This window comes from Oxyura jamaicensis, chromosome Z (assembly GCF_011077185.1).
Source record: "Oxyura jamaicensis isolate SHBP4307 breed ruddy duck chromosome Z, BPBGC_Ojam_1.0, whole genome shotgun sequence".
NCBI lineage: Eukaryota > Metazoa > Chordata > Aves > Anseriformes > Anatidae > Oxyura > Oxyura jamaicensis.
Genome location: NC_048926.1, coordinates 61,422,570 through 61,443,065, shown reverse-complemented (window position 1 = coordinate 61,443,065; position 20,496 = coordinate 61,422,570). Strand labels below are relative to the sequence as shown.

General features: G+C 36.8%; 1 protein-coding gene across 4 annotated transcripts in view; it reads right to left on the bottom strand.

The window, feature by feature from the left end:
* Positions 1-20,496, bottom strand: part of APC (APC regulator of WNT signaling pathway) — a 76,662-nt gene that overhangs the window by 28,016 nt on the left and 28,150 nt on the right. For all 4 annotated transcript variants that reach the window (XM_035310728.1, XM_035310730.1, XM_035310731.1 and 1 more), the window contains 4 exons: positions 19,764-19,965; positions 12,325-12,433; positions 9,192-9,305; positions 4,184-4,267 (listed from right to left, as the gene is read on the bottom strand). In XM_035310728.1, the coding sequence (XP_035166619.1) occupies positions 4,184-4,267; positions 9,192-9,305; positions 12,325-12,433; positions 19,764-19,965 (509 nt within the window). The remainder of the gene's footprint in view (positions 1-4,183; positions 4,268-9,191; positions 9,306-12,324; positions 12,434-19,763; positions 19,966-20,496) is intronic.

Sequence of the window (20,496 nt, the reverse complement as noted above, 5' to 3'; positions counted from 1 at the left end):
TTGAATAAAGTGTAATGATGAGTTTGACATAAAATCTAGATCTAAGCCTCCACTGTAACAATTTTCCAGCCACCAAATAATTTTCAATCTCATGGAGAAAGTAGTATTTAACGTACCTAAAGGTGAAAAGCAGAACCGTTCATTAATACGGCTCATAAATTGCCGTGTTACCCTAGGGGATAAGGTTATCTATCGAAAAATAGTTCTGGATTTGGGGCACATTTTTTTTTTTTTTTTTTTTTTTATGGATGATGATGATGGTACATTTATTAAATAGTGTTAATATAACTAAAGCACAAACAGGGAGATACTTTATTCCCTGACACCAAAAGCAGGACTCTACTCAGCATTCTCTGTTCCTCTCTTCCCATTCATATCAATTTTATTTTCCACAAGCTATTTATGAAAAGAGGTGGCTTCCTCTTCCCCCAAAAAGCTCTCAAAATATGCCACTACAAAAAGAAGTCAACATTACATCCAAACTCATTCACAATTATAAGGCCATTCTTAACAGTTATAAAAGCAAGGCTTATCTTGTTTTAAACATTAGTGTGCATTCAGAACGTGCATGAGTTCAACACGTTATATTGTCTCATCAGTCATCCATAGAGCTTCAAGGTCTGTCATTTCTGAATTCGGGCATCCAAAAGTAACTCTAAAGTTTTAAATTACCACGTATGCTTGTTTGCTTTTGTAGTGGAATAGTGTAAGACTGCATGTACCTGTAAGAGCAAGATGGAGGTGTTCCCTCCATTTGTCACTATGCTCTAAATGCTGCTGAAGTCAACAACTATCACTTGACAAGTAATTTTGCCGTATTTACGAGTAGAAAAGTACATCTGCATTTTTGCAAAGACAACAAATTACAAATAATTGCACTTAATATCTTGTAAAGATGAACTGTTGAAATAGTCTCGTGTATTTATTAGCACTAAATAATTTTCCATACACAGATCTTTTTTTTCCACAATATTCAACTACCCTATAATTTTCTGTACGTTGAAAACTACAGACTCTTATTTTCCAGAGAGCATAAAATATGCCATAGCTCCATAGTAAGTACGATTATACACATACAGGTGTGAATAAGAACGTAAGACGGAGAACACCTCAAGAAACAAAAACAAGCCAGAAGACTTAAACAGTTTTGCTTCCCCTGAGTCGGAAGGAAAAAAAAGAAGCAGTCAGTTAAATCTTTCAGAGGATGCCTGCCTATTACAGTTTAAACAGTTTGAAGTTTGCAAAGCATTTATCTCCATATGCAAAAAATCCTTTGCATTTTATCTACAGCAACACTGTACAATGGAACGTTCACATTTCAAGTGACAGATAGGCCTGTGCCACTGTAACAAATCGAACCCCCCCCTATTAAGTACTTGACAAGAAATTGCATTTTTCTTTTAAATACAATTTCAGATTTGTAACTGACAGCAAAAACGTTCTATCTGTGAAGGGGCCTAACTCTATAGAGGATTTCAAACTTTGCTATGAAGAGTTTAAAAAATATTTTGATACATTAGAATTGTTATGAAACTGGGAGGTACTCGCAAGTAAATTACTTCAATTATCTCCAACAGCATTTACAAGAGCTGGCAATTTGCAAAGCCTTACACATGAGCTAAAATGTGAGCTAAAGTTTTCTTTGCTGATTTATTTCACAAAACTACTATTATTATATATCGTCTTTTTCTACAGCATATATCGCTCTTAGATTCCGTAATGATTGGCATAACCACACAGGCCAACCCTATCAGCATCTAAAGCTATGGCATTTATTATTGACAGTAGATCTTTATAAACATAAGGAGCACGTTCAAGTTGGGCATCGTAACAGGCACAACAGAAATATAATAAATGGCTCATGTTTACAGTTTTCAGTTAAAAGGACTTTGCAATTTCACCACCAATACCTTCCTTCTTGCCCCCAGCCAATTTCAGCTAGATCCAGACGCTGTTCAATAGGATGGATGGCCACATCCATCAAATGACTAAAACTACACCGAAGTATTAATAGCTATGCAGTGACTGCCTCCTTTACCACCAGCACCCAGGTAACTCTCTCCTAAAACATGCAGTAGTACAACCGGCCAACCAGATGGTTTATGGGTAAGACACCATAACAGAATTTTGAAAAAGCAGAAGAATTAGTACGTATTCAGCAGCCAAGTAATTTGAAAAACGGAGTGGAGAGAAAACTAAGACAAAAACTTCTCTAATTAGGTAGTTCCATCTCATTGCTGTTTGAATGTTTGACCTTAGGTGTGGCTAAAATACTGTGCCTTTTTTTTTTTTTTTTATAAACCAGAGTAAGAAAGAAATGTTCTGGGGACATGTTCCACCTGATCAAATGAGGCAAAAGTATCACAGGCTGGCCAAACTGGTAGGGAGAGCTTTAAACCAGAAACAAGGGAAGGGAGTGATCCCTCAAAGAACAAGGAAGGAAGCTGCGGATGGGGTAGGCAAGTCAACTGGCCCTGACTGATGGGAAGGAACACAACGGCAGTCCATAGGACAAAGGAAGTGGAATCCCTTTGTGGACAGGCATACAAAACAGCCATATGGGGAAAGCTCTCAAGCCCGTACCAGGGGAGTTGGCTCGCTTGGGTGCCTCTCTGAAATGCCTCTACACTCAAGCATGGGAAACAAAGAGCAGGAGTTAAAATGTCTGTGTGCTATTGTAGGGCTATGGACTCCTCGGATTCAAAGAGATGTAGTGGGATAGCTGACTTGACTGGATGGCTGTGACCTGCGGGTAAAGACCTTGTAGGAAGCACAGGCTGGGAAGGTGAGGAGAACAGGTGCAATGCTTGGAGTTGTGCCTTGATGGGTAGCAGTCAGTCAGGAGCTTATGGGTGAAGATCAGCTGGAGATCAACATGGGTGCTGCTGTAGTGGGTATCTGCTATAGGAAGAAGAAATAGACGAGACCTTTTCCAAACAACTGGAGGAAGCATTGTGTATACAGGGCCAGGCCTTCACAGGGGACTTTAACCATCATGACATCTGCTGGAAGGGCTGTACAGAAGGATATAACAATGCGAAGACAGCTTCCTGACACAGGCAATCAAAGAGCAAACAACGAAAGCTGCCCTGCTGAACCTAATATTCACAAACAAGGAAGAATTTCTGAAGACATAAAAGTCAAAGGCAGCCTTGGCTGCAAGTCACCATGAGAGAGTGGAATTCAGAATCCCAAGAGCAGGGAAATGGACAAAAAGAAAACCAGAACAGAAACTGTCCTGTGTTGTAGCAAAGCACAGTTAAACCTCTTCAGGTATCTACTCAGAATACACACGAGATACAGCCCTGGAGAAGAAAAGGTTCAGGGGGTATCTCATCAATGTGCATAAGCACCTGGATTGGCTAATGTATAAAAAGACCAGGTAGTTTTAATTATACACACTTCTGTCAGCTTCACTTATAATAGGAGATTTTCCCCCACATCTTGAAATTATGAAAACATTACTTTCACAAATGGAAAAATATACATCCCTTAAGAATTTAAATGTTGTTCTGAACTCTCACTGTAGTTATTTTGGGTGAAGACAAAACCTAAAATATTCACATCCAAGATAACAGTTATAGTTAATTTACCAGTAAAAGAAATTGCGTTGAACTTCTAAGTGAATTTCCACTGTGAAAGCTGTTTTTGCTAATGGCAATTACTACTATGGACTTTGTCATTTACAGGAAACATTATTTTGTATTTCTTAATATAGAACCCAATACTTATATGCTAAAAATATGCCTTTTAAGAGGTTTGAGGCTGTACTCAATTTTTTTCTTCTGTCTCTCATGGGATAAGCAAACCAAGAAGCTGCTTATTAGAAATTCTATTTGCTAAGGCATGTACAAGTGGTTGTTATAATTATTTCCTAAAACCAAGACACAGCCTTCGTAATACGTTGCACTTTCACCTTTTAACTGAACTTGCTGGTTGAACTTTTAACTGACTTATCATTAGTGACTCGAGTTCAATAATAACATAAAGAGTAATCCAAGTATTTTCACCATCAGTTAATGGGTAAGAGAACAAGTAAAAGCCTATGTATATTGACTAATTCATTAACTGTGACATCACCAGTTGATGCAAATAATCCTGCCTACAAGCTTACTGAAATGATTTGATTTTTTAATTAGATACATACCACAATCAAAAAAAAAGCAAGTAAACGCTCACTAACCTCTGCTTCAGCTGCTTGTGATTGCAGGAGCTGTCGAATACGAAGAATGTCCTTCTCTATTTGTTGAATTCTTGCCACCCTCACCTGAAATGAATACATTTTCATACTTTTGTTCAAAAACTCCTTTTATTTATTGCCTATAATGACAATATGAAGAGTTCATTTCAATACAGGTGACTACTACAATAGCTTCTACTAACAGAACTACTTAATTCATATTTTAATTTAAGTGTTCTTCACAATAAAACACAGGCATGACTGCAAACATCAAAAACAGCGGGTCGTTGGGTTTCTAATAAATCTGACAATAACTTGTATATAATAACAGGCTGTCACACAGTGCACCATCAGGCACAGAAAAAAGTCTCAGTACACTCTAACAATTTTCCCATTTCTGAAATTAACATTCTGTCCAGCTTTTAGCAAGTTATTTCTCTTACATCTCCAATGTTAAAACTCTACTTGCCATACAGAAATGTGAGAGAGATTTATATTGACTGAGTGTCTTAGAACTATAAAATCCTTAATAACTTCCATCATATTCAGTTTTTATGATGATTTGTGATTTTTGCCTATGCACAACTTCTGAGTATTTTCTGCTTCTACAAATCTCTGAGAATTTACAAGACAAGAATAAAGAAAGCTACATACTACTACTACAGTTTGTCTGGGATTTTACACACATCTCTGAATCAATGCGAGTCTTTTATAAAGATATCACTGTTCGTTTCCCACTGCAATCATTGTGTGCTTTGTAAATTGAATAATGAGAAAAACTTTACAGGATAAATACTCTTCATATAAGCTGTACTGTGAAGCATAGGATGCATTGTGATTCTGCGAAACAGTAAACTAATAAAGCAGAAGATCCCTGTGTGAGCTTGATAATAACTAAGACTTAATTTGACTTTAAAGTTGAGCGGAGAATATAGTCCAGTAACATCAGGATATGAACAAAAATGTGTATTATTATTATTTTGTATGATACATAAATAGAATCCCAATGTTTTTACCTGAATAACATTTTTAATGTTACACTTATACCCTAGAAAATGGAAATAAGGTGAACTTTAAAGAAAGGTGTTTTTACCAAAAGATACACATGGAATAGAAACACAATGTAATCTAGAAATCTTAGAAATACAGAATATAATGGCAAATTGGAATGAATTCATGGAACATGCGTCGTAAGCTGTAGAAAGAGGATCATGTATATCAGTATTTAGTAGAGGTGCAAAGCTATAAACAGCAAACTAAAAACTTGATTTGAATTTTGCAAAGCAAAGTGTCAGAAGTAAGACCAATAAATTTGAAAGCAGCACACACACAAGCCTCAGTAGAACATGAGACAAACATAATTTACTTCCCTTAGGTCCCTCACAGGAAGTTCTTAGTACTATACAAATAATAAAAATGTATTACTAAAAATAGCTGTACATTAGTGAAGTGATATATGACTGACAGAACATGTCCATTCTCTAAGAATGACTTGAATTTCCCCCAAAGTGAATTTATGTCGGTGTAAAAAGCAATTTATTTCACAAAGGGCATCAAGAGAATCTGAATATGTGTACATACCCATCTAAACATGGGGAAATATTTTTGTGCAGATGAAAAAAACCTTAAAGATCACGTGATTTGTCTAATGTCCCTGGGATAAGAATTTAATCTTTATCTCCCAAATTTTAGTCAAGAGATATAAACATCAGACCATTCTTCTTTCTGTTGATTGATTATCTGCATTACGGGGGACATGAGGAGTTCCATCAACCATGGGTGTGCTTTATACCAAACACTGCACAAGCCCTCCAAAAAAACAACCAAATTTCTTGGCACATAGGGTTTACAATCTAAAGATCAACACACAAAAACAGAAGTACACAGTCAAAGCACTAGAAGCAACCAAAACTAATTTCTTCAACAGTGAATCTGAAATGAGCCTGAAGTCTGTATTATATCACAGAATGAAGACGAATTACACTTTTTTCCTATGTCAACACAAAATAATAAAGCACCTGAGGATATTTATCAGTACTTCAATGAAGATGATAAGGGGAAGGCAAAAAAAATTTCAAGAGAATATTCATACTACTGGGTATCTTACAAGACACTTCATAGTAGTAAGTCAAACGAAAAAGGGGTCTAAGCTCCATATATTACCTCAGTACTTTGTGTTGTTACTGCTTTGTCATAATACTGTTTTTATATCGATAAACTTTTGATTACTGCTGCTTCTGTACGTCTCGGCATGAATTTTCAAGAATCTGAATGCATTCAGGAATGATTTTAACTGTAATTTTAACTGTAAAAGCTATACAAGCAACATCACTTTTTATCTCTATTTGTTCATAGTATATCCCTCTTCATTCTATTAATTCATCACTGTTATTGAAAGGAAATTGTTGGACAAAGCAGCTTAACATTTAAAGTTACAAATTATTTGGATTTCACTGATCTAGTAATACATTCCAAGACATTCCTCCCTATTCACAGTGATAAAAAAAAGTCTTTTTCTAAAAAAAAAAAAAAAGGAACTTTATTTTCTTTTAAAATATTTTAAGTTTTTTTTTTCAAATAAAAGCATAACATAATTAATAGGCAGAATTATAAATAGGTTGGTCTACATTTACAGTCAGGACCACTGTATCTAACAGTGTTGACATCTTTATCCGTAAAAGCCCCAGAATCCAAATTTTCTCCTTTCATTAATGGTCTGTTCATTTTGTCGTTATTATTATTATTATTTTTTTTTTTTAGCAATTTTTTAAAGATATTGTGATAAATTCTTATCAGAATTATCATTTTTTGATGAGATTTTAAGAACTCTGAACTTAAAAACTTGAGATCTTCCACGTTTTGGCATGAAAGAAAAACAAATTCTCTATGGTAATGATTTCAGTCTTGGAATTTTTATTTTAAATATCTATAAATATTTTATATTTATTTTATTATTTATATTTCACAGAAATTAAAATGTGTTTCTACTAAGTATATAGTTTACAATATTTGAACACACAAAATAAAGCATGGCTAACTATGCTTTTTTTTCCTCTCAAGTCAGAACTATCATGAAGTTATAAACTTTGGGTAATAGTACACCTTCATGTAAATAATTAAAGAAGCTAAAATAAATTGTTAATGCATCTTTTTGAGTAACTGTTGGGCATGTGGTTCTATACGATCTTCAAAAGGAGTAACATGAACAATGATTGCTCTGAGCTAACTTGTTTTGGAAAGAAGTTCAGAGGAAACAATGACAGACAAAAGAGGAAGAGGAGCATTAGTTTAAGGTGCCCGAGAAAGCAGCACATAAATTACTTGGGCAAAAGAAGGCTATCAGCTCTCTGACAGAATAAACGTTTGGGACTCTTAACACTGAGACATCTGCAATGCCAGTCTTCATAAAAAGCTGAACTGTTCCATCCTTCAACATATATGTTGCATTGTCTTCTGTATTACAAACAGTTACGGCAGAAGGAAAATACAGAGCAGCAAGAAAGCTGGAAAACCAGAAAGTTTGCTCTGTTTGTCAAACACAAATGGTTCAGTTTTCAGATCTGAACAACACTGTGAAATAATCTAAAATTTGCTTTTATATTTACACCAATGAACATCTAAGCAGTTTTGACACCTATCCCAAAGCTCTCAAGAAACAGACATGGATGCAGCTACTTTCTATTTAATCATTCTGACATAATTACAATAGACACCGTAACTTCTGTAAGTATATAGGTGCTATACACAGAGTGTGATAGAGTCATATATACAGCGTGACAAACCCACAGGCAAACATTAATCCAAGACTTCAACATCCTCTTGGTAGCACTTTTTCCCTCTTGAAATTAAAAAAAAAAGCAGAACAAGTAGGGAAGTAGCTACTTCAGGGACAACTTAATTACTTTCACACTGGTAAAACTACAGTCAAAGTGCTTCTTCTAACAGTTTCATTTATTCTCTACCTGAGTTAAATTTATAATTTGGCCAGCAGCCTGCTATATCAATTTAGCTAACTATTCTACATTAGCTTGTTAGTAACAAGAGAACTTGCTCAGAAGTTGCAGCGTTGATGCTGCACTGCTTCCTTTTACAACAGGGCTAAACAGACATATGTAGATGGAGCCTGTTTTGCATTCACTCACAACTGGCTGACTCAAGTTCCACAGCTGTATTCACAAATGGCATCACTGTAGCTGATAAACAATGATAACATAGCCATGTAGCTTCCAGATCAGAGACAGATACTATCCAGGCACATTAAAACAGGAAAAAAAATTAACTTAGGTCTGTCTGAGTACACCTATACTGACTGATAATTTTACCAGACTGGTTATTTAAAATCTATGGAAATAAAGGGTAATAAATATTTCAAATTGTCCCTCCACTACTGTGGGAGAATAGTTTTTATAATTAGTGAGCAACTGATTATTCTGTTTACAGGTTCCATACGATTACATTCAGAGTTATGCTTCCGAATGTGTGTAACATGATTTGCATACAGAATTGTACATGTACTCATCATGAATGCAAAACAACTCTTGGTCAGAGCAAACAACTTACAGGCAGACATGTGAATTACATTTTACTTACACATCATGTGCTGAGATATTATTCCCTCATACAGGGTTTCTGGTCAAGGAAACCTATCAAATCCTAGATGGATTTTATTCTAACCTTAAAAAGCACAACAATTACAGCACTTCAGAAGCAAAACAAAGCAGCTGCAAAACATGCTTGTGTGAAGCTAATATGATAATAAATTAAAAGCAAATCATCATAAAGTATTTTCTTCAGAAAAAAAATAAGTCTACTTCTGTCTAACTCACAAGTCTTCTTCCAAACAGGCAGAAGAGGGTGTTGCTTGTTGGGTAGCTATTTTCTAAGTTCTGATTCCTGTTTTTGTATTTAAAAGGCTAACTAAATGCTGTGTGGTATCACTTTCTTCACACATGTTTTAAAGATACAGCTACCAATAATTTAATAAAAATCGCAGGAAAACTTCTTCTTATACCTGTGCTCGTTTCTCCATGTCCTGACAAGTTCCCAGTTGTTCTTCCATTGCAGCTCTGATTTGTCTTGCCTCATACTCCAGCTGCCTTCTGGTCATATCTGTTTGCAAGGAGAACTGAAATTGAAGGACAAAACAGACATTTTAATACATGAAACATCATTTAGATCATATACCTCACTTAATTAAATGTAGTATTTCATTGAAAAAAATTGGACAATTACTTTTGACAGCAAAATTCATGAACAAAAATCATAAAATAATAGATCCCTACAATATCACTATGTTATTAAAAAGACCACACAGTATGTTTCAACTAACTGGCTACCTTCAAGTTTTGCCAAATCACTAAATACAATATATAAACACTGAGACAGTATCATTCATTACAAGCCTGGAATATTTGGCTACTAATGTACTTCAGTATACCAACAAAATGTTACGCGTACCATTTGAATCAGTATTTTCAAAAATATTTAGAGGTATCAAACAGCTGCAAACAAGTGATGGTATTCATGCTTCTGCTCTCTACCCTATTTTTAATTATCCCATGAAAAAGGCAGATGTTGAATTCATAACAACAACGCAGGCACTGCAATTACATATTTTTCAAGGCACAAGAAAAACCACTTCATGATTTTAAAGCAGATTTAAAACAAGTCTGTAAAAACTAATAGATAAAAGTTAACAGGAAAGTCAATTAAGTGCTAGTCCCTCAAGCTTTATTTTAAAAGATGACAAACATAGAAAAGTATGGCAGGGACTTCTGGAGATCACCTGGTCAGCAGGGTCTTAGACTAAGGTATCCAGGCCTAAGTCAAGCCGAGTTTTGGATATTTCCATCAGGGCTAATTTCACCACTTCTCTAGACAACCAATTCTAACATTCCATGGTCCTCACAACAAACGTTTTCTTTGTAACCTACACTCACAATTTTCCCTGAAATAACCTGTGCCCTCTTGTGTCATGACACATCCTTGTGAGGAGTACATCCCTCTTCTCCATAGCTACCTTTTAAGTATTAGAAGACGTAATTAGATCCCTCCTAGGCCTCACCTTCTCTAGGCCTAACAAGGCAATTATTTCAGCTAAAAGTTTAACTATTTTTCACATGTACACAGGTCATATATTCATGCATGTGGAAAACTGAAACAGGTCCAGTAAACATGTTTGCTCAAAAACTGAATTAGTATCATCTTTTGATGCACATCATCACATTCCTATCTTGCTGTTCTCATCAGATGAATGTAGGTTTATTGAGCTTCTTATCAGGTCAGTAGTTTCAAATATGCAGCTATATGGGAGTGGCAAGTAAAATGAAACAAATGGTACGGAAGATTAAAAGTTCTTTCATTTAAAGATCAGTGACGACTACCTTTGTGAACAGCACAACATAAGCTCTTTCAAAAGCAGAGAGGACATGACAAAGTATTGCATCTGTACTTAATTTGTGAAGACTCTGTTTTGTAATGGGAGGGTACTAGCAAAATAGAGCACAAATCAGAGTAATGACTGTACGGATGTGAAAAACAAACTAGAAGACATGTTCACATAGCCATAGCACCATGGTATTGAAAATCATGAAGAGAAGACATGAACGACTTTTGCTTCTTTGCTCTAATGGTGTGGAAAAAGGAAAAATCAAAGCCGGTACAGCCTAGTACCTTTGTTCCACCAATAATATGCAAAAATCTTATCAATGCAGAATTCATAAACCCTTTCTATTCTGGTAAATGATCTTAAAAGAATGTCAGAAGGGAGCCTTCAGCTACTGACATATGGAAAGAAAGGTAAAGATAGACACAGCCCTAGAGGCAGTTCTACTATTGCAGCTGCACAGAAATGAGAAGGCTGTGCTTTTCAACGTGTAAGACCAAGACGTGGGCTACACTGAGAGGCAGAAATCTGAGAACATGAGGAAAGCTTTCTAAAGTTTAAAGCTTTAGTTATTCTTAGAAAATTTAAGTAGGACTGATGTATCTTTTCCTAGGAGGCAACACTACACTTTTTAGACCATCATTCAGCTTGAAGCTAGCTACCTTCAAGCTAGTCTCCAAGAGCAGCTCTCGTAGAAGGTTTCAACAAGGTTCATTAAGAGAATCAAAACCAGACAATCATCTACAAATATGTAAAACACTACTAAAAAGAACGGGGTCTTCCCTTCCACTGTGGATGCAATTAGTAGCACTAAATTACCACAAAAGGGTTTTAGTGTAGATATTAGGTAAGATATTCTAATAAGAAAAGCTAAGTTAATTGATTATCTGTGAAACTAGGGAGACGTAAATCTTACAACCTACAATACATTTAGAGTGAGACAGACACAGCTGACAGCACCTTTGCAAAAGGACTACAGTACCTCAAGACCTATTTCAGACTTTCCTCTTGCTTCCAGTTTTCTGATCAACTTGGCTATGACTCACTGTTAGAAATGCTGAAGTCCAGCTGCTTCACCCCAAACCAATGAAGCGTTTCCATATTCTGTTTCCATTTCCAGGATATGGACTAATTTGACTGTAAAGATGGGTAACCAGATCTTGCAAAACTGTATGTACAAAGGAATGTACTGCAAATACATCCAAGCTACTGAGGTCTGACAACAGAAAAACATGTATTATTCTTGAAGATCAGAGATCTTCGTTATCCCAGATAATGGTGACTTGACTGTGAACAGCTGGGAGATATAAAGGTAAAAGCTTGGAGCAACTGTATATATAAACACGCTATAGCACCACTTCACTCACTGTTTTGAAATAAGAGTTCTTATGTAAATTGTCTCTTAGACTCATATTGCTCTCAAAACTGAAAGAATCCGTTAAATAACAGAAATGAAAAGAGAAAGACCTTTGGGGGATATATGTAAAGAAGGAGCTTACTGACACGTAATTTATTTGTCATAATAACTTCTCAGTGTTCCTTTCCAGCACTGGCATTCATACTGATAGGTATGGATCTTAACGTATAAAATCATGTATGAAAAATGTATCATTGAGACTAAGTTAGCTTTACACAGTGAATAAAAATATTTTAAATTAAAGTAATGGTATAGGAAGTCACCAAATTTGTATGATATACACAGCATCTAAACAGAGACTGTAGCACCAGATACATAAAAAAGCATGGAAAAGTTACTTACATTTTCAGTAAGGGGGAGACTATCAATCCTTTTAGTAAGGTTCTGAAGCTGGGCATAATACCAGTCTTTTTCTTTCTCTTCCTTCTCCAGTTCCGCAAGCAAAAGAGATCTGTTGAAAACAGAAGCAGGAAATGTCTCATTATTAAGACCTCACCACCAAATATGAGTACAGAAATGAGCATTGATACCGATATAAAAGATCCATTTAGAAACAAGGTTGAGGAAGATGGCACCAACAAGACATCTAATAACGTGGGTTCTGTTCCCTTGCCTCAGCTGAACAAACTATCTACTACGCTGTCTTAAGCGAGTCACTGCAACTTCTTATGTATCAGGCCCACATCTATAAAAGAAAAAATGCCTAAATTTCTCTATAAATCCAGTTTGAAATCTACAGCTGAGAGGCATTTAGTGAAAACTAAAGCACAGTTATTAGTCATATGCTTTCATCCTGCTTCTGAGGCCCCCTAGAGATAGACAGAAGCAGCCTCACATTCACAAGCCCTGGTCCTCATGGGGGAGGGACTTCAACCACCCTAATATCTGTTGGAGGGATAGCACAGTGGGACACAGGCAATGCAGGAGGTTCCTGGAATGCACTGATGATGACTTACTTCTCCAAGTGACAGAGGACACAACAAGGAGAGATGCTGTGCTGCATCTCATTCTCACCAACAAGGAGCACAAGTCCATGGGACCTGATGAGATGCATCTGCAGGTCCTGAGGGAACTAGCGGATTAAGTTGCTAAGCCACTGTCCACCACGTTTGAGAAGTAATGGCTGAATAGGAGAGGAGAGGAAACATAATTCACATTTTAAAAAATAATAAAAAAAAGGAAGCCGCAGGGAACTACAGGCCTATCAGTCTCATCCCTGTGCCTGGCAAGATCATGGAGCAGATCCTCCTAGAAACTGTGCTAAGGTACACAGAAAATAAGGAGGCAACTGGTGATAGCTAACATGGCTTCACTAAGGGTAGCTCGTGCCTGAAAGATTTGGTGGCCTTCTCTGATGGGGTTACAGCATTGGTGGGTAGGGGAAGAGCAACTGACATCATCTACCTGGACTTGTGCAAAGCATTTGATGCTATCCCCCATGATATCCTTGTCTCTAAATTGGAGAAACATGGATGTGATGGATGGCCCACTCGGTAGGTAAGGAGTTGGCTGGATGGTTGCACTCAAAGAGTTGCCATCAATGGCTCAATGTCCAGGTGGAGATCAGTAACAAGATGTATTCCTCAGGAGTCAGTACTGGGACTGGCACTGTTTAACATCTTTGTCAGTGACACGGACAGTGGGATTAAATGCAAGTTTGTTGATGATACCAAGTTGTGTGGTACAGTTGACATGCTGGAGGAAGTGCTGTCATTCAGAGGGACCTGGACAGGCTTGAGAGGTGGGCCCGTGCAAATCACTTTTCGAGTGAGTCCAGAGGAGAGCCAAGAAGATGATTAGAGGATTGGTGTACCTCTTTTATGAGGACAGGATGAGAGAGTTGGGGTTGTTCAGTCTGGAGAAGATAAAGCTCCAGGGAGACCTACCTCACAGAGGCCTTGCAGTGCCTAAAGGGGGCCTACAGGAAAGCTGGGGCGGGACTCTTTGTTGGGGGTGAAGTGATAAGACAAGGGGCAAGGCTTCAAACTAAAAGAGGGGAGATTTAGATTAGATGTTAGGGAGAAGTTCTTCACTCTGAGGGTAGTGAGGCACTGGCACAGGTTGCCCAGAGAAAAGCTGTGGATGCCCCATCCCTGAAAGTGCTCAAGGCCAGGCTGGATGGGGCTTTGGCCAACCTGATCTAGTGGATGGCAACCCCATGCATGGCAGGGGGGTTTGGAACAGGATGATCTTTAAGGTCCCTTCCAACCTGAAACATCCTATGATTCTTTTAGATTATAGGTTTTGTATGATACAGTAAACTACCATTGCTACTTATGAAAAGGCCTGGAAATTACAGGAGTGTACGTGTCTCAGAATCATGTTTCAAAATTCAGTTATCTTTTCTCCTTTGGTAGCATCTCCTCATTAAACTGTTACCCATACAAAAAGAAAAAGCATAGAAAATCAAGTTATTGTATGATTACTAGAAATACTTAAAATGAGAATTTCCCATCAAATGTTATAGACAGGACACATTTGCAGTGGTTTATCACATTTTAAATGGGTATCATAAACATACTATAAATGTGAATATTTTAATATAAAGATATGAATTTGACTACATGCGGACTACCAAAAAAATCTATTAAACACTGTAACTACTATTTTATGAATCCTTCATAAGCTACATTATGTAGTTGCAAAATTTATCAATATGGTTACATATTATTTATTTTCATCACATTTTTCAAAATTAAGATTTTCAGATAAAATCTGGATAGTGCAAGTATACAGACAAGCTACATTTTTTCTGGAAGTGTATTAGTTTATTTTAAAATGCTTTCTGCAAGTGTTCTTCCTTCCACCATTTTAGTATTGGTCATTAACATTTAAAGAAATGCAAAAAATCATATCAGATTACAGAGAAGATGATGTAAACATAGAAATACTTTATTTTTTAAAATTAAACGTGCATAATATTCATAAAAAAGAGATGGACTGATAAAGCTCAAGACTGAACTTAAAAACTAAGCCAGAGGACAGAAAGCTACAAAGAAAATTGCACAGTATTACTTCCTATCCCTTAACTTCTACATCTGCCGCTCTCTACTCTCATGTTGTAGTTTTCCCAAGCAACAGCCATATGAACCTTTGTGTTACAAAATACAAGAAACCATTATGGATAATTACTCTAAGTTTTTAAGGAAAAACTTTTTAGTTCCTTCATTAAAAACACTTCAAAGTATTTTTGATTACTTTAATACTCCATGCCCAAAGCAAGGATGTTCCTGGGCTGGAATTCCGTAAGTCCTTTAGACAGACAGAATGAAATGCAAATAGACTGTGCTCTAGGAAAGCCTGTGACAGAAAGTCATTCTGTTGCCCTCCCACCTATCCTCTAACACGTACCCTGCCTGCCTGATCTCTGTGCATGCCCTCATTCTTCATGGCTTCCCTTCTTTCCACCCTGGTGAAAACGCGCTGTTGGGTGTCCAAACACTGGTTGTGTCCAATTTGTGAAATCAACTTTGCAGAAGTGTAATTAATGCAATTCTTATAAAAAGTATTTTTATGTCTAAATGTGTTTTCTAACAGTACTAATCAGATTATTCTCATCTACTGCTGGTTAAAACCACATAAAGACTGCAAATATGAAAGGACTGACTAATTCTCCCGCTGGGTGTCAAGGAATTGGTAGTAGAAACAGGAGGGATTACTTTCAGCTAAGCGAACATGCAATTAGGTTTCTCTTGCAAAATGTAGGGTATTCAGCTCTGAGTGAGACAGTGTGTCATTCAATCTGTTTTGACATGCTTAACAGATGCTAGAAGCAAGAAAAGAACTTAGGAACCATCAGTGCTCCATAAACAACATAATGCACATCCTGAGGGTGTCCCCCTTAATTTAATAGTGTCATTTTTGCTTCTGTGCAATGCTCTGTTTGGGTTTACTGCTTTGGTATTACTGCTCCAGGAGAATTCAGATTTTAACAATGTTTTTAAGGTCTGTCAGTCCAAAGCCTGAGGGAGTTGGTACAATCATAGCAGGTTGCTCTTCAATTTCCTTGAAAATAAGCAGCAAGTCTTTGTAGATGTGTATGATAAGCTTCTCCCCACACTTACATTACCATCAGATAATAAACACACCAACCAGAAAAAGGCTGCTTTTGCAGCCTTTTGGAACTTCCTCATGTTAGAGGAGTGTTTAAGGTGGAAGAACTGTTACTGATCATGGAAAAATTTTGACAGAAAACCCCAGCACGGTTATTCCATCTTTGTATACCCCCATATTGTTTATATCAGCACTTTCACAGTAACAGAGAATATTCTGTCCTCTGTCATACACCATCAACTTCAGTGAGAATGCAGCAAAGGCAAATGTAAGCTTTTGGAACATGACAGTGTTTTTAATGAGTTAACAGAAAGTTTCCAATGTGAACAGCTTTTCTAATGAGGAAGTATTTAGAAAAACTTCTGTAACGTGGTTTCTCCAAAGTTCTGAGCAATAAATGAAAAACTGAATGGATGCAGAATTGCAGAAAAGCAGTTCTCTCTTTAGGAAATCTTTTATGGATAATCATGTCACTATTAAAAGGTTAAAGGAGAGAAGGGTAACAAAATAATATGCTGTTCTACTTGCATTACATAATTATAAATAATACTTCCACTGGCAGGCAATAAACCAACCGAAATCTTGAAAACCAAACACTAACTTGAACATGTTTGTAAAGACATAGGTAAGTCATACAGTCAGCTATGAGGAGGTAAGAGATACAGAGAGATAGAAGTCATGAGACAACAGAAAAGAGAAAGTTATATTTCTTTTAATATCAAAAGAAAAAAAGACTGGAATAAACGAGAAAAAGTAAACATGGAATATATGTATTTTCATACCAAAATCCACACAGGACCACCTGCTCTACTGGTAAGCCACAGAACTTGTAGGAGTGAGAATATTTAAATTGTAAAAGGCAAATGAAATAAAGTAACCTGCAGTTTATAAAAGGTAACCTGCAGTATACTCTGGGAAGTTTTGCTGAGACAGTTTCTTACCAAGAATTCCTGAAAATAGTGAGAGCGAAAGCAGGAGTTACTTATTAAGTAGCGTATTCTGAACTGGTAAACCAAAAATATTTATTACCTACTTCTTTTTTCTTTTTGACTTTAAAACTAGAGGAGAATTTAGCAAATGAGAAACAGGAACAATTTAATCTTACCAAATGGTTAATTTGGTAAGATGATCTCTCTCAGATGATCATTTCTGGCCAAGCTAAATAAAGTTTTCAACACAATTTTTTTTTTTAGCATTTTTTTTTATTTTTTCTTACTTGTTTATATTTATAAACATCTAGTGATTTTTTTAAATAAACATCCCATGATTTTGCCAAGTTCACACTCAGTTAATACTCAAGTTGGTCCTTGCCCAAACACTGCTGCCTGCAAGCAATATGTATTTTTCCAGTGTATTAAAATACTGAGTGGAAATGTTGTGTTGCAGGTTTCCAAAAAATCTTAGTTTTCTTTTTAAATTGTCTTAATATTTTAAGGTTTGTCAAGTTCTTTGAATTCTTCAAAGGCCTGTTTAAATGCAAAAAAAAAAATCTACTGGCAAATAATTTATGTTGAAACATATGTTTCAAAATAAAGAAACTTATTAAGTATACCAAACAAATGCTGACACAAAGCATAGAAAAACTATTTAATTTTATTCCAGTATTTGTAGTTATTCCAGATGGATAGTCTCGTATCCTTTACCCCAAGTTCTGATTCTCCTGGCTACCTAGGGCCCATGCCAATGCCCTAAGCATTCCTACATGTCCCTTGAAACACCAAAAGAATAGGACAGTTTTGGTTATCCATCATTTCATTAATAATAAAGCCAGATGTTATCTGGCCATGCCCCAGATCATCTTGTCAGCAGCACTGATCTTCACCCCCTCAGCTATGAGGGTAACGCAGTCTGAACTCACGTGAAATTAAAATAACCCTCTACATTTTTTCCAGCATTATTAAAAAAAGACCAGTTCACTGCCTCAGCTCTCTTTATTGATGAGCAAAATGTCCAAATTATCACCTCAAAATCCACAACAATGGAAAAGGAACACAGATCATAAACCAGATGCACTAACCAAACTGAAGAAATCCAGTTGCTCTAAATTAATAGTCCTTGTTCTGAGCGACCTGAAGTTCACTTGAATTATAATGGAAAACCTCAGCTACACTTACGATTTCAGTACTGCATGGTAAAAATCAACATTGGTAAGAATAAAAACAGGTACAATATTTTGTTAGGATGGACATTGAAGACTACTTCTAGGTTCTTATTCTGGCTAAGAGCAGTTCCTGTCCCTGTAAAATACTACACATGGAGGGCTCTTTTACCAATACTCCATGCACTAGAATGGAAGACCATTTCAATGGAAAAATGGAAGAGGGAACAGCCACAAGTTCAAATGGAAGACACATTAGATTCTTTAAGACTTGGAAGAGACTCCTAAATTCCTAAACATTCCTATCCAGCTCTTCAGGAATCTATATTTTTGAGAGGAAAGGAGGTTCAGGTTGGAAATGAGGAGACATTCTCAGAAAGAGCAGTCAGGCATTGGAATGGGTTGCCCAGGGAGGTGGTGAAGTCACCATCCCTGGGGGTGTTCAAGGAAAGGCTGGACATGGTGCTTAGGGACACTGTTTAGTGGGTGACATTGGTGGTAGGGGGCTGGTTGGACCAGATAATCTTGAAGGGCTTCTTCAACTTTAATGACTCTATGATCAGTGATCCTGAGTAACGGGAAAAAAATGAAAAAAGACGGGCCGCTAGAGGAGGCTCCATGGAAAGCCATGGTATGGATCCATGGGAAGTTACTTTCATTTTAACTGATGGGACCAACAGAGAGGGCCTTCAAAATAGTACCTTATAGGAAAAGTGTACTTCTTTCAAGTCTTGACTCTAAAGTTTTATTCAGCACTAGGGAAGGCCACTAAGAGCATGAGTTGCTAGGGTGCTGCCCCACAAACCACTTATCACCCAACAAACTTTTATATTATAGTTCCAAATGGTATTCTGTGGCTTGTTAAACCCACTAGGCATAGAAATAGTGTTGCTGTTTATTTTGTTTTGCAGCCCCACAGCCTGACATCCTATCCATTAAGTTTCTTCCCATGACCAAATCTTTAGAAACCCCTGTCTTACAAACACGTACTACAACTCTGCATTATGCTCTGGACCTTCTTCAAGTTAGTGCCTTCCAAGAAAAGAAACTCCGTGGTTTTGCTAACATGCAAAACATCACACAGGACTTACATCCTGCAGATTGAATAAGTATTTTTGTTTAGCTGGTAATTTTTAAGTTACAAGAATCAGTAGGCAAATGTCTACTAATAGTAAACAACCAATCAACCAGCTCAGTAGCTGGTAGCTATAACCATTTGCAAAAAAAAAACCAGAAAGATTGCACCATCACCTTGTTACAGCTGCAACACTCAACAGTAATGTTTAGAAGATACTGAGGTGTTTGGGATGCCCTGCTCTCTCTCTCTCTCAAAATATTTAAAGTGCTGATAATCTTCTGATCAAAACACAATAACCTCCAACCAATAACCAGTAACAATGAAATGCAAAAATGACAAAGCAGTAGAAAGTGTACTAGGCATTTTAAGATACTTTTTGTTGTGTGTGTTTGAATGTAATGCAGAGTCCTGGCATCCTTACCTGTTAAGGTAATTATAGCTTAACAGCTAAAATCATATTCATGACAGCTGAGTATTAGGTGTGCCAGTAAGCTTTTAAAGTAAAGTTAGAAGTCATCAGTGTATACTGGATAAATAAATGAAGAAATTTACCTCTCTTTTTCCAGCTCTTCTAAATATCCAGTGCTTTCCCTGCTCCCATTCATAAATCCTCTTCTTGGAAATGACCCCATGGGAACAGGACTGCACTCTCCTGAACGGCTTGACACAGACCCTTCCCGGCTCCCATATGAACGCACAGACACCTTTGGCCTTAACTTTACTCCAGGGAAGTTGGTACTTTCCAAGTTCAATTCTGGAAAAGAAAGAGTAAAGAGCAAACAGTTTCAGAGCTGAAGTTCATCAGCACATTAAAGAGATCTTTTCTATCTTGATTTCGTATTTCATGAATAAATCTGTATTTTTTGATGGAAACAGTTTAAACATTTTGCACTGGCATTCACAAAAGAACATAATGTGAACATATCCAATCTTGATGGCACACTTAGAGAATACTTGTCCTCTGAGCAGATGGACAAACTACTGCAGTCCTGCTCATCAGAACAGTGTCCCCACATTAGTTTGCCTGCCTCCTTCTCAGAAGACTTAAGAAATGGGCCAAGTTTTGCATAAATGCCGTTGGAATTGCTTGTGGCACACTTACAGCCTCTTCCTTGGCTATCTTGTACATGCTTCATTGTCATGTAGATGATGACAAGTCTGATCACCACCAGGCCCTTAAAGGTAGACATCCTCTACAATATTTCTGGGTCAGTAGTAAAAAATGTATATATATTGAAAGTTACTGATTTGTACTTGCTCTGCAAGAATTACAGGGGATGGTGCA